The 15,856-nt window shown below is 56.5% G+C and overlaps 1 protein-coding gene across 14 annotated transcripts in view; it reads left to right on the top strand.

Moving 5' to 3' along the window:
- SYNGAP1 (synaptic Ras GTPase activating protein 1) overlaps positions 1–15,856 on the top strand; it is a 67,477-nt gene that overhangs the window by 27,954 nt on the left and 23,667 nt on the right. For all 14 annotated transcript variants that reach the window (XR_008447446.1, XR_008447447.1, XM_054051997.1 and 11 more), the window contains 7 exons: positions 113–257; positions 2,242–2,386; positions 2,478–2,714; positions 5,607–5,808; positions 8,770–8,945; positions 12,241–12,282; positions 14,214–15,054. Coding sequence is in view for 12 of the 14 variants with exons in the window: in XM_054051997.1 (XP_053907972.1) it covers positions 113–257; positions 2,242–2,386; positions 2,478–2,714; positions 5,607–5,808; positions 8,770–8,945; positions 12,241–12,282; positions 14,214–15,054 (1,788 nt within the window). In the remaining 2 variants the exon portion in view is untranslated. The remainder of the gene's footprint in view (positions 1–112; positions 258–2,241; positions 2,387–2,477; positions 2,715–5,606; positions 5,809–8,769; positions 8,946–12,240; positions 12,283–14,213; positions 15,055–15,856) is intronic.

The following is a 15,856-nucleotide window of genomic DNA, read 5'->3' as shown; positions in this document are numbered from 1 at the left end:
GTGGAGGATGGACGGACGGACGGACGGGTGGAAGATGAAGACCCGAGGATGGACGGAGGGGGGGCTGCGGCGGCCTGGGGGGGCTCCGGGACGCCCTGACGGCCGTGGGCAGGACTTCCTGTCGGACATGGCCATGACGGAGGTGGATCGTTTCATGGATCGGGAGCACCTGATCTTCCGGGAAAACACCCTCGCCACGAAAGCCATAGAGGAGTACCTGAAGCTCATCGGCCAGAAATACCTCAAGGACGCCATCGGTGAGCGCCAGCGGCCACCGGGAGGTCCTCGTCACGGCCGGGGGTCCCCAAGAATGCTGGGGGGACAGTGGGTGGCCTCCACGCATGGCCGTGTCCTCCTAAAGGGACAGCTGAGGGGTTCCTGGGCCCTCCTCGTAGCTGGGTCCTCATGGGCGTGGCCAGGGGATGGTTGGGTGGTGCCTTCTCAGGGCCAGGAGGTGGTTGGGTGGTCCTTCTCATGTCTGTGTCCCCTTTGTTGTGGTCATGGGGTGGTTGGGTGGTTCCTTCTCATGGCCATATCTCCTTTGTTGTGGTCATGAGGTGGTTGGATGGTCCCTTCTCGTGGCCATATCTCCTTTGTTGTGGTCATGAGGTGGTTGGATGGTCCCTTCTCATGGCCATGGGTTGGTTGGGTGGTCCCTTCTCATGGCCATATCTCCTTTGTTGTGGTCATGAGGTGGTTGGATGGTCCCTTCTCATGGCCGTATCTCCTTTGTTGTGGTCATGAGGTGGTTGGGTGGTCCCTTCTCATGGCCATATCTCCTTTGTTGTGGTCAGGAGGTGGTTGGATGGTCCCTTCTCATGGCCATATCTCCTTTGTTGTGGTCATGAGGTGGTTGGATGGTCCCTTCTCGTGGCCATATCTCCTTTGTTGTGGTCATGGGGTGGTTGGATGGTCCCTTCTCATGGCCATATCTCCTTTGTTGTGGTCAGGAGGTGGTTGGATGGTCCCTTCTCATGGCCATGGGTTGGTTGGGTGGTCCCTTCTCATGGCCATATCTCCTTTGTTGTGGTCATGAGGTGGTTGGATGGTCCCTTCTCATGGCCGTATCTCCTTTGTTGTGGTCATGAGGTGGTTGGGTGGTCCCTTCTCATGGCCATATCTCCTTTGTTGTGGTCAGGAGGTGGTTGGATGGTCCCTTCTCATGGCCATATCTCCTTTGTTGTGGTCATGAGGTGGTTGGATGGTCCCTTCTCGTGGCCATATCTCCTTTGTTGTGGTCATGGGGTGGTTGGATGGTCCCTTCTCATGGCCATATCTCCTTTGTTGTGGTCAGGAGGTGGTTGGATGGTCCCTTCTCATGGCCATATCTCCTTTGTTGTGGTCAGGAGGTGGTTGGATGGTCCCTTCTCATGGCCATATCTCCTTTGTTGTGGTCATGAGGTGGTTGGATGGTCCCTTCTCGTGGCCATATCTCCTTTGTTGTGGTCATGGGGTGGTTGGATGGTCCCTTCTCATGGCCATATCTCCTTTGTTGTGGTCAGGAGGTGGTTGGATGGTCCCTTCTCATGGCCATATCTCCTTTGTTGTGGTCATGGGGTGGTTGGGTGGTCCCTTCTCATGGCCGTATCTCCTTTGTTGTGGTCAGGAGGTGGTTGGGTGGTCCCTTCTCATGGCCATATCTCCTTTGTTGTGGTCATGAGGTGGTTGGGTGGTCCCTTCTCATGGCCGTATCTCCTTTGTTGTGGTCATGAGGTGGTTGGATGGTCCCTTCTCATGGCCATATCTCCTTTGTTGTGGTCATGGGGTGGTTGGATGGTCCCTTCTCATGGCCATATCTCCTTTGTTGTGGTCATGGGGTGGTTGGGTGGTCCCTTCTCATGGCCGTATCTCCTTTGTTGTGGTCAGGAGGTGGTTGGGTGGTCCCTTCTCATGGCCATATCTCCTTTGTTGTGGTCAGGAGGTGGTTGGATGGTCCCTTCTCATGGCCATGAGTTGGTTGGATGGTCCCTTCTCACAGCCATGGGTTGGTTGGGTGGTCCCTTCTCGTGGCCATATCTCCTTTGTTGTGGTCATGGGTTGGTTGGATGGTCCCTTCTCATGGCCATATCTCCTTTGTTGTGGTCATGAGGTGGTTGGGTGGTCCCTTCTCGTGGCCATATCTCCTTTGTTGTGGTCAGGAGGTGGTTGGGTGGTCCCTTCTCACGGCCATGAGGTGGTTGGATGGTCCTTCCTCCCGAGCCGGTGGGATGGTCCCTCCTGAACTCTCCCCTTTTCCATCAGGTGAGTTCATCCGAGCGCTGTACGAGTCGGAGGAGAACTGCGAGGTGGACCCCATGAAGTGCTCGGCCTCCACCTTGGCCGACCACCAAGCCAACCTCCGCATGTGCTGCGAACTCGCCCTCTGTAAGGTGGTCAACTCCCACTGGTGAGTCCCTCAAGACCTTGAGGACAACCCACCGCCTTCATCCGAGCCCCATCCCAACAACTCATGGACCTTCTCCGTGGTCTTCACGCAGCGTCTTCCCTCGAGAGCTGAAGGAAGTCTTCGCTTCGTGGCGTCTGCGTTGCGCCGAGAGGGGTCGGGAGGACATCGCCGACCGCTTGATCAGCGCTTCGCTCTTCCTGAGGTTCCTGTGTCCGGCGGTGATGTCTCCGAGTCTGTTTGGGCTGATGCAGGAGTACCCGGACGAGCAGACGGCGCGAACCCTCACCCTCATCGCAAAGGTCATCCAGAACTTGGCCAACTTCACCAAGTGAGAGGAACCGGGGGCGGAGGAGAAGGGCGGGAGAAGGGGGAGGGGAGGGGTGGGGGAGGAGAGGGGGGAGGAGGTGGAGGGAGGAGGAGAAGATGGATGGGAATGGATGGGAAGATGGGTGAGAAGATGGATGGAGGGATGGATGAGGAGAAGATGGATGAGAAGATGGGTGGGAAGGAGATGGATGAGAAGATGGGTGGATGGAGGGATGGATGAGGAGAAGATGGATGAGAAGATGAATGGATGGGTGGAGAGAAGATGGATGGATGCATTGATGGATGAGAAGATGGGGAGAAGAAGGGTGGATACATTGATGGGGAGAAGATGGATGGATGGATGGAGGGATGGAGGGATGGAGGGATGGATGAGAAGATGGATGGATGAGGAGAAGATGGAGAGATGGGTTGATGGGAAGGAGATGGATGAGAAGATGGGTGGATGGATGGAGGGATGCATTGATGGATGAGAAGATGGGGAGAAGATGGATGGATGGATGGATGGATGAGAAGATGGATGAGAAGATGGATGGATGAGGAGAATGTGGAGAGATGGGTTGATGGGAAGGAGATGGATGAGAAGATGGGAGGATGGATGGAGAGAAAATGGGTGGATGGATGGATGGATGGATGAGAAGATGGGGAGAAGAAGGGTGGATACATTGATGGGCAGAAGATGGGTGGATGGATGGATGGATGGATGGATGAGAAGATGGATGAGAAGATGAATGGATGGAGGGATGGATGAGAAGATGGATGGATGAGGAGAAGATGGAGAGATGGGTTGATGGGAAGGAGATGGATGAGAAGATGGGTGGATGGATGGATGGAGAGAAGATGGATGGGAAGATGGATGGATGGGAGGATGGATGGATGGATGGATGGGAGGATGGGAGGATGGATGAGGAGAAGATGGATAAGAAGATGGATGAGAAGATGGATGAGAAGATGGATGGAGGGATGGGTGGAGAGAAGATGGATGGGAAGATGGATGGATAGATGCATTGATGGATGAGAAGATGGGGAGAAGAAGGGTGGATACATTGATGGGGAGAAGATGGATGGATGGATGGATGGATGGAAAGGTGGATGGATGAGGAGAAGATGGAGAGATGGGTTGATGGGAAGGAGATGGATGAGAAGATGGGTGGGAAGATGGATGGATGGAGGGATGGATGAGAAGATGGATGAGAAGATGGATGAGAAGATGGATGGGAAGATGGATGGAGGGATGGATGGATGAGAAGATGGTTGAGAAGATGAATGGATGGACGGATGGAGGGATGGATGGATGGGAAGATGGATGGATGAGGAGAAGATGGATGAGAAGATGGATGGATGGATGCATTGATGGATGAGAAGATGGGGAGAAGAGGGGTGGATACATTGATGGGGAGAAGATGAATGGATGGATGGATGGATGGATAAGAAGATGGATGAGAAGATGGTTGAAAAGATGAATGGATGGACGGATGGATGGGAAGATGGATGGATGAGGAGAAGATGGAGAGACGGGTTGATGGGAAGGAGATGGATGAGAAGATGGATGGATGGATGGATGGATGGAGAGAAGATGGATGGGAAGATGGATGGATGGATGGATGGATGGGAGGATGGGAGGATGGATGAGGAGAAGATGGATAAGAAGATGGATGAGAAGATGGATGAGAAGATGGATGGAGGGATGGGTGGAGAGAAGATGGATGGGAAGATGGATGGATGGATGCATTGAGGGATGAGAAGATGGGGAGAAGAAGGGTGGATACATTGATGGGGAGAAGATGGATGGATGGATGAATGGATGGAAAGGTGGATGGATGAGGAGAAGATGGAGAGATGGGTTGATGGGAAGGAGATGGATGAGAAGATGGGAGGATGGATGGATGGATGAGAAGATGGATGAGAAGATGGATGAGAAGATGGATGGATGGATGGATGGGTGGAGAGAAGATGGATGGGAAGATGGATGGATGGATGCATTGATGGATGGATGGATGGATGGATGGGGAGAAGAAGGATGGATACATTGATGGGGAGAAGATGGATGGATGGATGAGAAGATGGATGGATGGATGGATGGATGGAAAGGTGGATGGATGAGGAGAAGATGGAGAGATGGGTTGATGGGAAGGAGATGGATGAGAAGATGGATGGATGGAGAGAAGATGGGTGGATGGATGGATGGACGAGAAGATGGATGGGAAGATGGGTGGATGGATGCATTGATGGATGAGAAGATGGGGAGAAGAAGGGTGGATACATTGATGGGGAGAAGATGGGTGGATGGAGGGATGGATGGATGGGAAGATGGATGGATGAGGAGAAGATGGAGAGATGGGTGGGTGGGAAGGAGATGGGTGAGAAGATGGGTGGATGGATGGGAAGATGGGGAGAAGAAGAGTGGATACATTGATGGGGAGAAGGTGGGTGGATGGATTGATGGATGGATGGATGGATGGATCGGGAGAAGATGGGTGGATGGAGGGATGGATTAGAAGATGGATGAGAAGATGGAGGGATGGATTGATGCATGCATTGATGGATGGATGAGAAGATGGATGAGAAGATGGATGGATGGATGGATGGATGCATTGAGGGATGAGAAGATGGGGAGAAGATGGATGGATGGATGGATGGATGAGAAGATGGATGGATGGATGGATGGATGGATGGATGAGAAGATGGATGGATGGAGGGATGGATGGACGGAGAACGAGAGGACAGCAGCCCTGGCTGAAGCCCAGATGTGGCTTTATGAAGGACCACCTGGAAGCTTGAGGAGCAGCAGGTTCCAAAGATACCAGACGAGGCCGATGGGGGGAGGGGACCACCGGGACCGACCACATCCGGTGGGAGGGGACCGGAGAGGACCTCTCTGAGCTGCCACCCACAGGTTTGGCAGCAAAGAGGAGTACATGGCCTTCATGAACGAGTTCCTGGAGCTGGAGTGGACCAGCATGCAGCAGTTCCTCTACGAGATCTCCAACTTGGACACCTTGACCAACAGCACCAGCTTTGAGGGCTACATCGATCTGGGCCGCGAGCTCTCCACCCTCCACGCTCTCCTCTGGGAGGTCATGTCCCAACTCAGCAAGGTACCTCGGCCACCACAGGTCCCCACCGCCACACGGGTCTTCTCCTGGGGGACCACCAGAGGGCCGCGGCCCATCAGAAGAGGCCCTTGGAGTCCCACCTATTGATGGCCACCACGGGAGAGCGTGGAGGTCCCATCCAGCCGTGTCCCACCAGGGGAGGTTCCTCAGGGACCATCCAGCCATGTCCCACCAGGGGAGGTCCCTCAGGGCCCATCCAGCTGTGTCCCATCAGAGAAGGTTCCTCAGGGCCCATCCAGCCGTGTCCCACCAGGGGAGGTCCCTGAGGTCCCATCCAGCCATGTCCCACCAGGGGAGGTTCCTCAGGTCCCATCCAGCCATGTCCCACCAGGGGAGGTCCCTCAGGGCCCATCCAGCCATGTCCCACCAGGGGAGGTTCCTCAGGGCCCATCCAGCCGTGTCCCACCAGAGAAGGTCCCTGAGGTCCCATCTACTCATATCTCACCATAGAAGATCATTGAGGTCCCATCCAGCCACGTCCCACCAGGGGAGGTCCCTGAGGTCCCATCCAGCCGTGTCCCACCAGGGGAGGTCCCTGAGGTCCCATCCAGCCATGTCCCACCAGGGGAGGTCCCTCAGGTCCCATCCAGCCATGTCCCACCAGGGGAGGTTCCTCAGGTCCCATCCAGCCATGTCCCACCAGGGGAGGTCCCTGAGGTCCCATCCAGCCGTGTCCCACCAGGGGAGGTTCCTCAGGTCCCATCCAGCCATGTCCCACCAGGGGAGGTCCCTCAGGGCCCATCCAGCCGTGTCCCACCAGGGGAGGTTCCTCAGGGCCCATCCAGCCGTGTCCCACCAGGGGAGGTTCCTCAGGTCCCATCCAGCCATGTCCCACCAGGGGAGGTCCCTCAGATCCCATCCAGCCATGTCCCACCAGGGGAGGTTCCTCAGGTCCCATCCAGCCATGTCCCACCAGGGGAGGTTCCTCAGGTCCCATCCAGCCATGTCCCACCAGGGGAGGTTCCTCAGGTCCCATCCAGCCATGTCCCACCAGGGGAGGTTCCTCAGGTCCCATCCAGCCGTGTCCCACCAGGGGAGGTCCCTCAGGTCCCATCCAGCCATGTCCCACCAGGGGAGGTCCCTCAGGTCCCATCCAGCCGTGTCCCACCAGGGGAGGTTCCTCAGGTCCCATCCAGCCGTGTCCCACCAGGGGAGGTTCCTCAGGGCCCATCCAGCCGTGTCCCACCAGGGGAGGTCCCTGAGGTCCCATCCAGCCGTGTCCCACCAGGGGAGGTTCCTCAGGTCCCATCCAGCCGTGTCCCACCAGGGGAGGTCCCTGAGGTCCCATCCAGCCGTGTCCCACCAGGGGAGGTTCCTCAGGGCCCATCCAGCCATGTCCCACCAGGGGAGGTTCCTCAGGGCCCATCCAGCCGTGTCCCACCAGGGGAGGTTCCTCAGGGCCCATCCAGCCATGTCCCACCAGGGGAGGTTCCTCAGGGCCCATCCAGCCGTGTCCCACCAGGGGAGGTTCCTCAGGTCCCATCCAGCCGTGTCCCACCAGAGAAGGTCCCCGAGGTCCCATCTACTCATATCTCACCATAGAAGATCATTGAGGTTCCATCTGCCCATGTCCCACCAGGGGAGGTCCCTGAGGTCCCCTTCATCCCTCTCCCACCACAGGAGGTCCCTGAGGTCCCATCCACCCATATCTCACCATAGAAGATCATTGAGGTCCCCTCCATCCCTGTCCCACCAGAGGATGTCCTCGAGGTCCCATCTACCCATATCTCACCATAGAAGATTATTGAGGTCCCACCTATCCCTGACCACCACAGGAGATCCCTGAGGTCCCCTCCATCCCTGTCCCACCAGAGGAGGTTCCTCAGGTCCCATCCACCTGTGTCCCACCACAAGAGGCTGTTGGTGTCCCACCTATCCCTGACCACCACGGGAGATCGTTGAGGTCCTCTCCATCCCTGTTCCACCAGAGGAGGTCCCTGAGGTCCCATCTCCCCATATCTCACCATAGAAGATCGTTGAGGTCCCACCTATCCCTGACCACCCCAGGAGATCATTGAGGTCCCATCCACCCATATCCCACCAGAGGAGGTCCCTGAGGTCCCATCCACCCCTGTCCCACCACAAGAGGCCATTGGGGTCCCACCTATCCCTGACCACCACGGGAGATCATTGAGGTCCCATCCACCCACGTCCCACCAGAGGAGGTCCCTGAGGTCCCCTCCATCCCTCTCCCACCAGAGGAGGTCCCTGAGGTCCCATCCATCCCTGTCCCACCAGAGGAGGTCCCTGAGGTCCCATCTACCCATATCTCACCATAGAAGATCGTTGAGGTCCCACCTATCCCTGACCACCCCAGGAGATCATTGAGGTCCCATCCACCCATATCCCACCAGAGGAGGTCCCTGAGGTCCCCTCCATCCCTGTCCCACCAGAGGAGGTTCCTCAGGTCCCATCCACCCACGTCCCACCACAAGAGGCCATTGGGGTCCCACCTATCCCTGACCACCACGGGAGATCATTGAGGTCCCATCCACCCACGTCCCACCAGAGGAGGTCCCTGAGGTCCCCTCCATCCCTCTCCCACCAGAGGAGGTCCCTGAGGTCCCATCTACCCATATCTCACCATAGAAGATCGTTGAGGTCCCACCTATCCCTGACCACCCCAGGAGATCATTGAGGTCCCATCCACCCATATCCCACCAGAGGAGGTCCCTGAGGTCCCCTCCATCCATATCTCACCATAGAAGATCATTGAGGTCCCATCCATCCATATCCCACCAGAGGAGGTTGCTCAGGTCCCATCCACCCCTGTCCCACCACAAGAGGCTGTTGGTGTCCCACCTATCCCTGACCACCACAGGAGATCATTGAGGTCCCATCCACCCATATCCCACCAGAGGAGGTCCCCTCCCCTCGTGTCCCCCCGCCCCGGGCAGTTCCTGGAGCTCTGGTGGGTACCCACAGGGGTTGTCCCACCCGCAGGAGGCTCTGCTGAAGCTCGGTCCTCTGCCGCGGCTCCTGACGGACATCAGCGTAGCGCTGCGCAACCCCCACCTGCAGCGGCAGCCGAGTCAGGGCGAGCGGCTGCCCCCGAAGGGCTTGGTCCTGCGCGGGCCCTCCGCCGACCTCCAGCCCTACCTCGTCCGCGACCTCAACAGGTGGCCACCTCCTCGTCCTCATGGTTCCTCCTCATCCTTATGGTTCCTCAACATCTCCATGGTTCCTCCTCATCCTTATGGTTCCTCCATATCTCCATGGTTCCTCCTCATCCTTATGGTTCCTCCACATCCTTATGGTTCCTCCTCATCCTCGTGGTTCCTCCTCATCCTTATGGTTCCTCCACATCCTTATGGTTCCTTCTCGTCCTTATGGTTCCTCTTCATCCTCATGGTTCCTCCTCATCCTTATGGTTCCTCCTCATCCTTATGGTTCCTCCATATCTCCATGGTTCCTCCTCATCCTTATAGTTCCTCCTCGTCCTTATGGTTCCTCCTCATCCTTATGGTTCCCCCTCGTCCTTATGGTTCCCCCTCGTCCTTATGGTTCCTCCTCATCCTTATGGTTCCTCCTCGTCCTTATGGTTCCTCCTCGTCCTTATGGTTCCTCCACATCCTTATGGTTCCTCCTCGTCCTCATGGTTCCTCCTCGTCCTCATGGTTCCTCCTCGTCCTCATGGTTCCTCCTCATCCTTATGGTTCCTCCTCATCCTCATGGTTCCTCCTCATCCTTATGGTTCCTCCTCATCTCCATGGTTCCTCCTCGTCCTTATGGTTCCTCCATATCTCCATGGTTCCTCCTCATCCTTATGGTTCCTCCTCGTCCTTATGGTTCCTCCTCATCATTATGGTTCCTCCTCATCCTTATGGTTCCTCTTCGTCCTTATGGTTCCTCCTCATCCTTATGGTTCCTCCTCGTCCTTATGGTTCCTCCTCGTCCTTATGGTTCCTCTTCGTCCTTATGGTTCCTCCTCGTCCTTATGGTTCCTCCTCGTCCTTATGGTTCCTCCTCGTCCTTATGGTTCCTCCTCATCCTTATGGTTCCTCCTCATCCTTATGGTTCCTCCTCATCCTTATGGTTCCTCCTCATCCTTATGGTTCCTCCTCGTCCTTATGGTTCCTCTTCATCCTTATGGTTCCTCCACATCTCCATGGTTCCTCCTCGTCCTTATGGTTCCTCCTCATCCTTATGGTTCCTCCTCATCCTTATGGTTCCTCCTCATCCTTATGGTTCCTCCTCATCCTTATGGTTCCTTCTCATCCTTATGGTTCCTCCTCATCCTTATGGTTCCTCCACATCCTTATGGTTCCTCCACATCTCCATGGTTCCTCCTCATCCTCATGGTTCCTCCTCATCCTTATGGTTCCTCTTCATCCTTATGGTTCCTCCTCGTCCTTATGGTTCCTCTTCATCCTTATGGTTCCTCCTCATCCTTATGGTTCCTCCTCGTCCTCATGGTTCCTCCACATCTCCATGGTTCCTCCTCGTCCTTATGGTTCCTCCTCATCCTTATGGTTCCTCCTCATCCTTATGGTTCCTCCTCGTCCTCATGGTTCCTCCTCGTCCTTATGGTTCCTCCTCATCCTTATGGTTCCTCCTCATCCTTATGGTTCCTCCTCGTCCTCATGGTTCCTCCTCATCCTTATGGTTCCTCCTCATCCTTATGGTTCCTCCTCATCCTTATGGTTCCTCCTCATCCTTATGGTTCCTCCTCATCCTTATGGTTCCTCCTCATCTTCATGGTTCCTCCTCGTCCTTATGGTTCCTCCTCATCCTTATGGTTCCTCCTCATCCTTATGGTTCCTCCTCGTCCTTATGGTTCCTCCTCGTCCTTATGGTTCCTCCTCATCCTTATGGTTCCTCCTCATCCTTATGGTTCCTCCTCATCCTTATGGTTCCTCCTCATCCTTATGGTTCCTCCTCGTCCTTATGGTTCCTCCTCATCCTTATGGTTCCTCCTCATCCTTATGGTTCCTCCTCATCCTTATGGTTCCTCTTCATCCTTATGGTTCCTCCTCGTCCTTATGGTTCCTCCTCATCCTCGTGGTTCCTCCTCATCCTTATGGTTCCTCCTCATCCTCGTGGTTCCTCCTCATCCTTATGGTTCCTCCACATCCTTATGGTTCCTCCTCGTCCTTATGGTTCCTCCATATCTCCATGGTTCCTCCTCATCCTTATGGTTCCTCCTCATCCTTATGGTTCCTCCATATCTCCATGGTTCCTCCTCATCCTTGTGGTTCCTCCTCATCCTTATGGTTCCTCCTCGTCCTTATGGTTCCTCCTCGTCCTTGTGGTTCCTCCTCATCCTTATGGTTCCTCCTCGTCCTTATGGTTCCTCCTCGTCCTTATGGTTCCTCCTCGTCCTTATGGTTTCTCCTCATCCTTATGGTTCCTCCTCGTCCTCATGGTTCCTCCTCATCCTTATGGTTCCTCCTCATCCTTATGGTTCCTCCTCGTCCTTATGGTTCCTCCTCGTCCTTATGGTTCCTCCTCGTCCTTATGGTTCCTCCTCATCCTCATGGTTCCTCCTCATCCTTATGGTTCCTCCTCATCCTTATGGTTCCTCCTCGTCCTTATGGTTCCTCCTCGTCCTTATGGTTCCTCCTCATCCTTATGGTTCCTCTTCATCCTTATGGTTCCTCCTCATCCTTATGGTTCCTCCTCATCTTCATGGTTCCTCTTCATCCTTATGGTTCCTCCTCGTCCTTATGGTTCCTCCTCATCCTTATGGTTCCTCCTCGTCCTTATGGTTCCTCCTCATCCTTATGGTTCCTCCTCGTCCTTATGGTTCCTCCTCGTCCTTATGGTTCCTCCATATCTCCATGGTTCCTCCTCATCCTTATGGTTCCTCCTCGTCCTTATGGTTCCTCCTCATCATTATGGTTCCTCTTCGTCCTTATGGTTCCTCCTCGTCCTTATGGTTCCTCCTCGTCCTTATGGTTCCTCCTCATCCTTATGGTTCCTCCTCATCATTATGGTTCCTCCTCATCCTTATGGTTCCTCCTCGTCCTTATGGTTCCTCCTCGTCCTTATGGTTCCTCCTCATCCTTATGGTTCCTCCTCATCTTCATGGTTCCTCTTCATCCTTATGGTTCCTCCTCATCCTTATGGTTCCTCCTCATCCTTATGGTTCCTCCTCGTCCTTATGGTTCCTCTTCATCCTTATGGTTCCTCCACATCCTTATGGTTCCTCCACATCCTTATGGTTCCTCCTCATCCTTATGGTTCCTCCTCATCCTTATGGTTTCTCCTCATCCTTATGGTTCCTCCTCGTCCTTATGGTTCCTCCTCATCCTTATGGTTCCTCCTCGTCCTTATGGTTCCTCCTCATCCTTATGGCTCCTCCTCGTCCTTATGGTTCCTCCTCGTCCTCGTGGTTCCTCCTCATCCTATGTCCGCCCCGGGTTGTCCTCTCCCACCATGGGACCCATCGTCACTCGGTCTCTGTCCCCACAGCTCTGTGGACCTCCAGTCCTACATGGTGCGCGGCCTCAACAGGTGGGTGGGGACACGGGTGGAGATGGGGAAGGAGATGGGGATGGAGATGGGGATGGAGATGGGGATGGAGATGGAGATGGATGGGATGGGGATGGAGATGGGGATGGGGATGGGGATGGAGATGGGGATGGAGATGGGGATGGGGATGGAGATGGGGATGGGGATGGAGATGGAGATGGGGATGGAGATGGAGATGGGGATGGGGATGGAGATGGAGATGGGGATGGGGATGGGGATGGAGATGGGGATGGGGATGGAGATGGGGATGGGGATGGGGATGGAGATGGGGATGGAGATGGGGATGGGGATGGAGATGGAGATGGGGATGGGGATGGGGATGGAGATGGGGATGGGGATGGGGATGGAGATGGGGATGGAGATGGAGATGGGGATGGGGATGGGGATGGAGATGGAGATGGAGATGGGGATGGAGATGGGGATGGAGATGGAGATGGGGATGGAGATGGAGATGGAGATGGGGATGGGGATGGAGATGGGGATGGAGATGGAGATGGAGATGGGGATGGGGATGGAGATGGGGATGGAGATGGGGATGGAGATGGAGATGGGGATGGGGATGGGGATGGAGATGGGGATGGGGATGGGGATGGAGATGGGGATGGGGATGGGGATGGGGATGGAGATGGGGATGGGGATGGGGATGGGGATGGGGATGGAGGTGGGGATGGAGATGGGGATGGAGATGGAGATGGGGATGGAGAGGAGATGGAGATGGGGATGGGGATGGGGATGGAGATGGGGATGGGGATGGGGATGGAGATGGGGATGGAGATGGAGATGGGGATGGGGATGGGGATGGGGATGGAGATGGGGATGGGGATGGAGGTGGGGATGGAGATGGGGATGGAGATGGAGATGGGGATGGAGAGGAGATGGAGATGGGAGGGATAAAGATGGAGATGGGTTGGATGACGATGGAGATGGGGATGGGGATGGAGATGGGGGTGAGGATGGAGAGGAGATGGAGATGGGGATGGGGATGGATGGGATGGAGATGGGGATGGAGATGGGGATGGGGATGGAGATGGAGATGGGGATGGAGATGGAGATGGAGATGGAGATGGAGATGGAGATGGGGATGGAGATGGGGATGGGGATGGGATGGGGATGGAGATGGGGATGGGGATGGGGATGGAGATGGGGATGGGGATGGGGATGGGGATGGAGATGGAGATGGAGATGGGGATGGAGATGGGGATGGAGATGGAGATGGGGATGGAGATGGAGATGGAGATGGGGATGGGGATGGAGATGGAGATGGAGATGGGGATAGAGATGGAGATGGAGATGGAGATGGGGATGGAGATGGGGATGGGGATGGGGATGGAGATGGGGATGGAGATGGGGATGGAGATGGAGATGGGGATGGGGATGGGGATGGGGATGGGGATGGAGATGGGGATGGAGATGGGGATGGAGATGGAGATGGGGATGGGGATAGAGATGGAGATGGAGATGGAGATGGGGATGGGGATGGAGATGGAGATGGGGATGGGGATGGGGATGGAGATGGGGATGGAGATGGAGATGGAGATGGGGATAGAGATGGAGATGGAGATGGGGATGGGGATGGGGATGGGGATGGAGATGGAGATGGGGATGGAGATGGAGATGGAGATGGAGATGGAGATGGGGATGGAGATGGAGATGGAGATGGGGATGGGGATGGAGATGGGGATGGGGATGGAGATGGGGATGGAGATGGGGATGGAGATGGGGATGGGGATGGATGGGATGAAGTTGGCGATGGGGATGGAATGGATAGGATGAAGATGGAGATGGAGATGGGATGGGGATGGATAGGATGGAGATGGAGTTGGCGATGGGGATGGAGATGGATGGGATGGAGATGGTGATGGCGATGGGGATGGATAGGATGAAGTTGGCGACGGGCCTGGGCCTCTCCGCAGCTCCATGGAGGTTCCCCGGCTGCCGTCGCCACCGCAGGAGAAGGGTCCTCAGGAGGTGCTGGTGCTGAGCCGCCCGCCCTTGGCCCGCTCGTCCCCCGCCTACTGCACCAGCAGCTCCGACCTGACGGAGCCCGAGGGCGGCCGCGGAGCCCTCGGCGTTGGCAAGAGCGTCTCCATGTTGGACCTCCAAGACGGCCGCGTGGACAGCGTTCCCAGCTTGCCGGCCGAGCTCCTGGCGGCCGGAGGTCCTCCCCCGGGAGGCGCCGGAGGAGGGCTTCGTCCCGGTCGCCTCTCGCAAGGCAGCGCCTCCAGTTTGGCTCCTCCTCGCCTCGGCGTCCCCGATCCGGGGGGACCTCAACTTCGAGTCCCTTTATCCTTCCAGAACCCTCTTTTCCACCTGGCGGCCGACGGACCCCTTCGAGGTCCCGAAGGAGGATCTTCCGGAGGGGTCGGAGAGGTTCCGTTCGCTCCTCCGCTTCACGGTTACAGCAAAAGCGAAGAGTTGACGGCGCCTCCGGCAAAACACATCACCCACAGCCACAGCTACAGCGATGAGTTCGCCCGGCCCGGAGGGGACTTCGGAAGGAGGCAATTATCCCTTCAGGATACTTTGGCTCCTCCTCAGATCACCATCGGAGCTCCTCCGCCACCGACTCCTCGCGGCGGCCGCGCCGGCAAAGGCGGAAGCGCAGCGGCTCTCGGGGTACCCAGCAAACCGCGTCCGGCCAGTGGGAATCTGTTGGCGTCTCCCGAACCCACCTACGGACCTCCGCGATCCCGGCAGCCGTCGTTGGCCAAGGAGGCGTCCGTGGCCGGAATGAAAGCGCCCGTCACCAAACAGGTCCCGGAGGCGACGGAGGAGGAGGAGGACTTGGGAGGAGGGAAGGGTGGAGGAGGTGGGAAAGAGGATGGAGGAAGGGATGGAGGACAGAGGGATGGGGAACGTAGGGATGGAGAAGGTGGGACGGATGGAGAACGTAGGGGTGGAGGGTGGAGGGATGGAGAACTTGGGAGGGATGGAGGACGTAGGGATGAAGAAGGTGGGAAAGAGGGAGGAGGGAGGGATGGAGGAGGTGGGAAAGAGGGAGGATGGAGAAGGTGGGAAAGAGGAGGGAGGGATGGAGGAGGTGGGAAAGAGGAGGGAGGGATGGAGGAGGTGGGAAAGAGGGAGGAGGGAAGGATGGAGGACAGAGGGATGGAGAACGTAGGGATGGAGGGTGGAGGGATTGAGAACTTGGGAGGGATGGAGGACGTAGGGATGGGGAAGGTGGGAAAGAGGGAGGAGGGAAGGGTGGAGGAGGTGGGAAAGAGGGAGAGGGAAGGGTGGAGGAGGTGGGAGGGATGGAGGACAGAGGGATGGGGAACGTAGGGATGGAGAAGGTGGGACGGATGGAGAACGTAGGGGTGGAGGGTGGAGGGATGGAGAACTTGGGAGGGATGGAGGACGTAGGGATGGAGGAGGTGGGAAAGAGGGAGGAGGGAAGGATGGAGAAGGTGGGAAAGAGGGAGGAGGGAGGGATGGAGGAGGTGGGAAAGAGGGAGGAGGGAAGGGTGGAGGAGGTGGGAAAGAGGGAGGAGGGAGGGATGGAGGACAGAGGGATGGGGAACGTAGGGATGGAGAAGGTGGGACGGATGGAGAACGT

This window comes from Cuculus canorus, chromosome 31 (genome assembly GCF_017976375.1).
Source record: "Cuculus canorus isolate bCucCan1 chromosome 31, bCucCan1.pri, whole genome shotgun sequence".
Taxonomy (NCBI): domain Eukaryota; kingdom Metazoa; phylum Chordata; class Aves; order Cuculiformes; family Cuculidae; genus Cuculus; species Cuculus canorus.
Note: the sequence above shows the minus strand (reverse complement) of the source record. Positions and strands in the feature narration are given on the sequence as shown.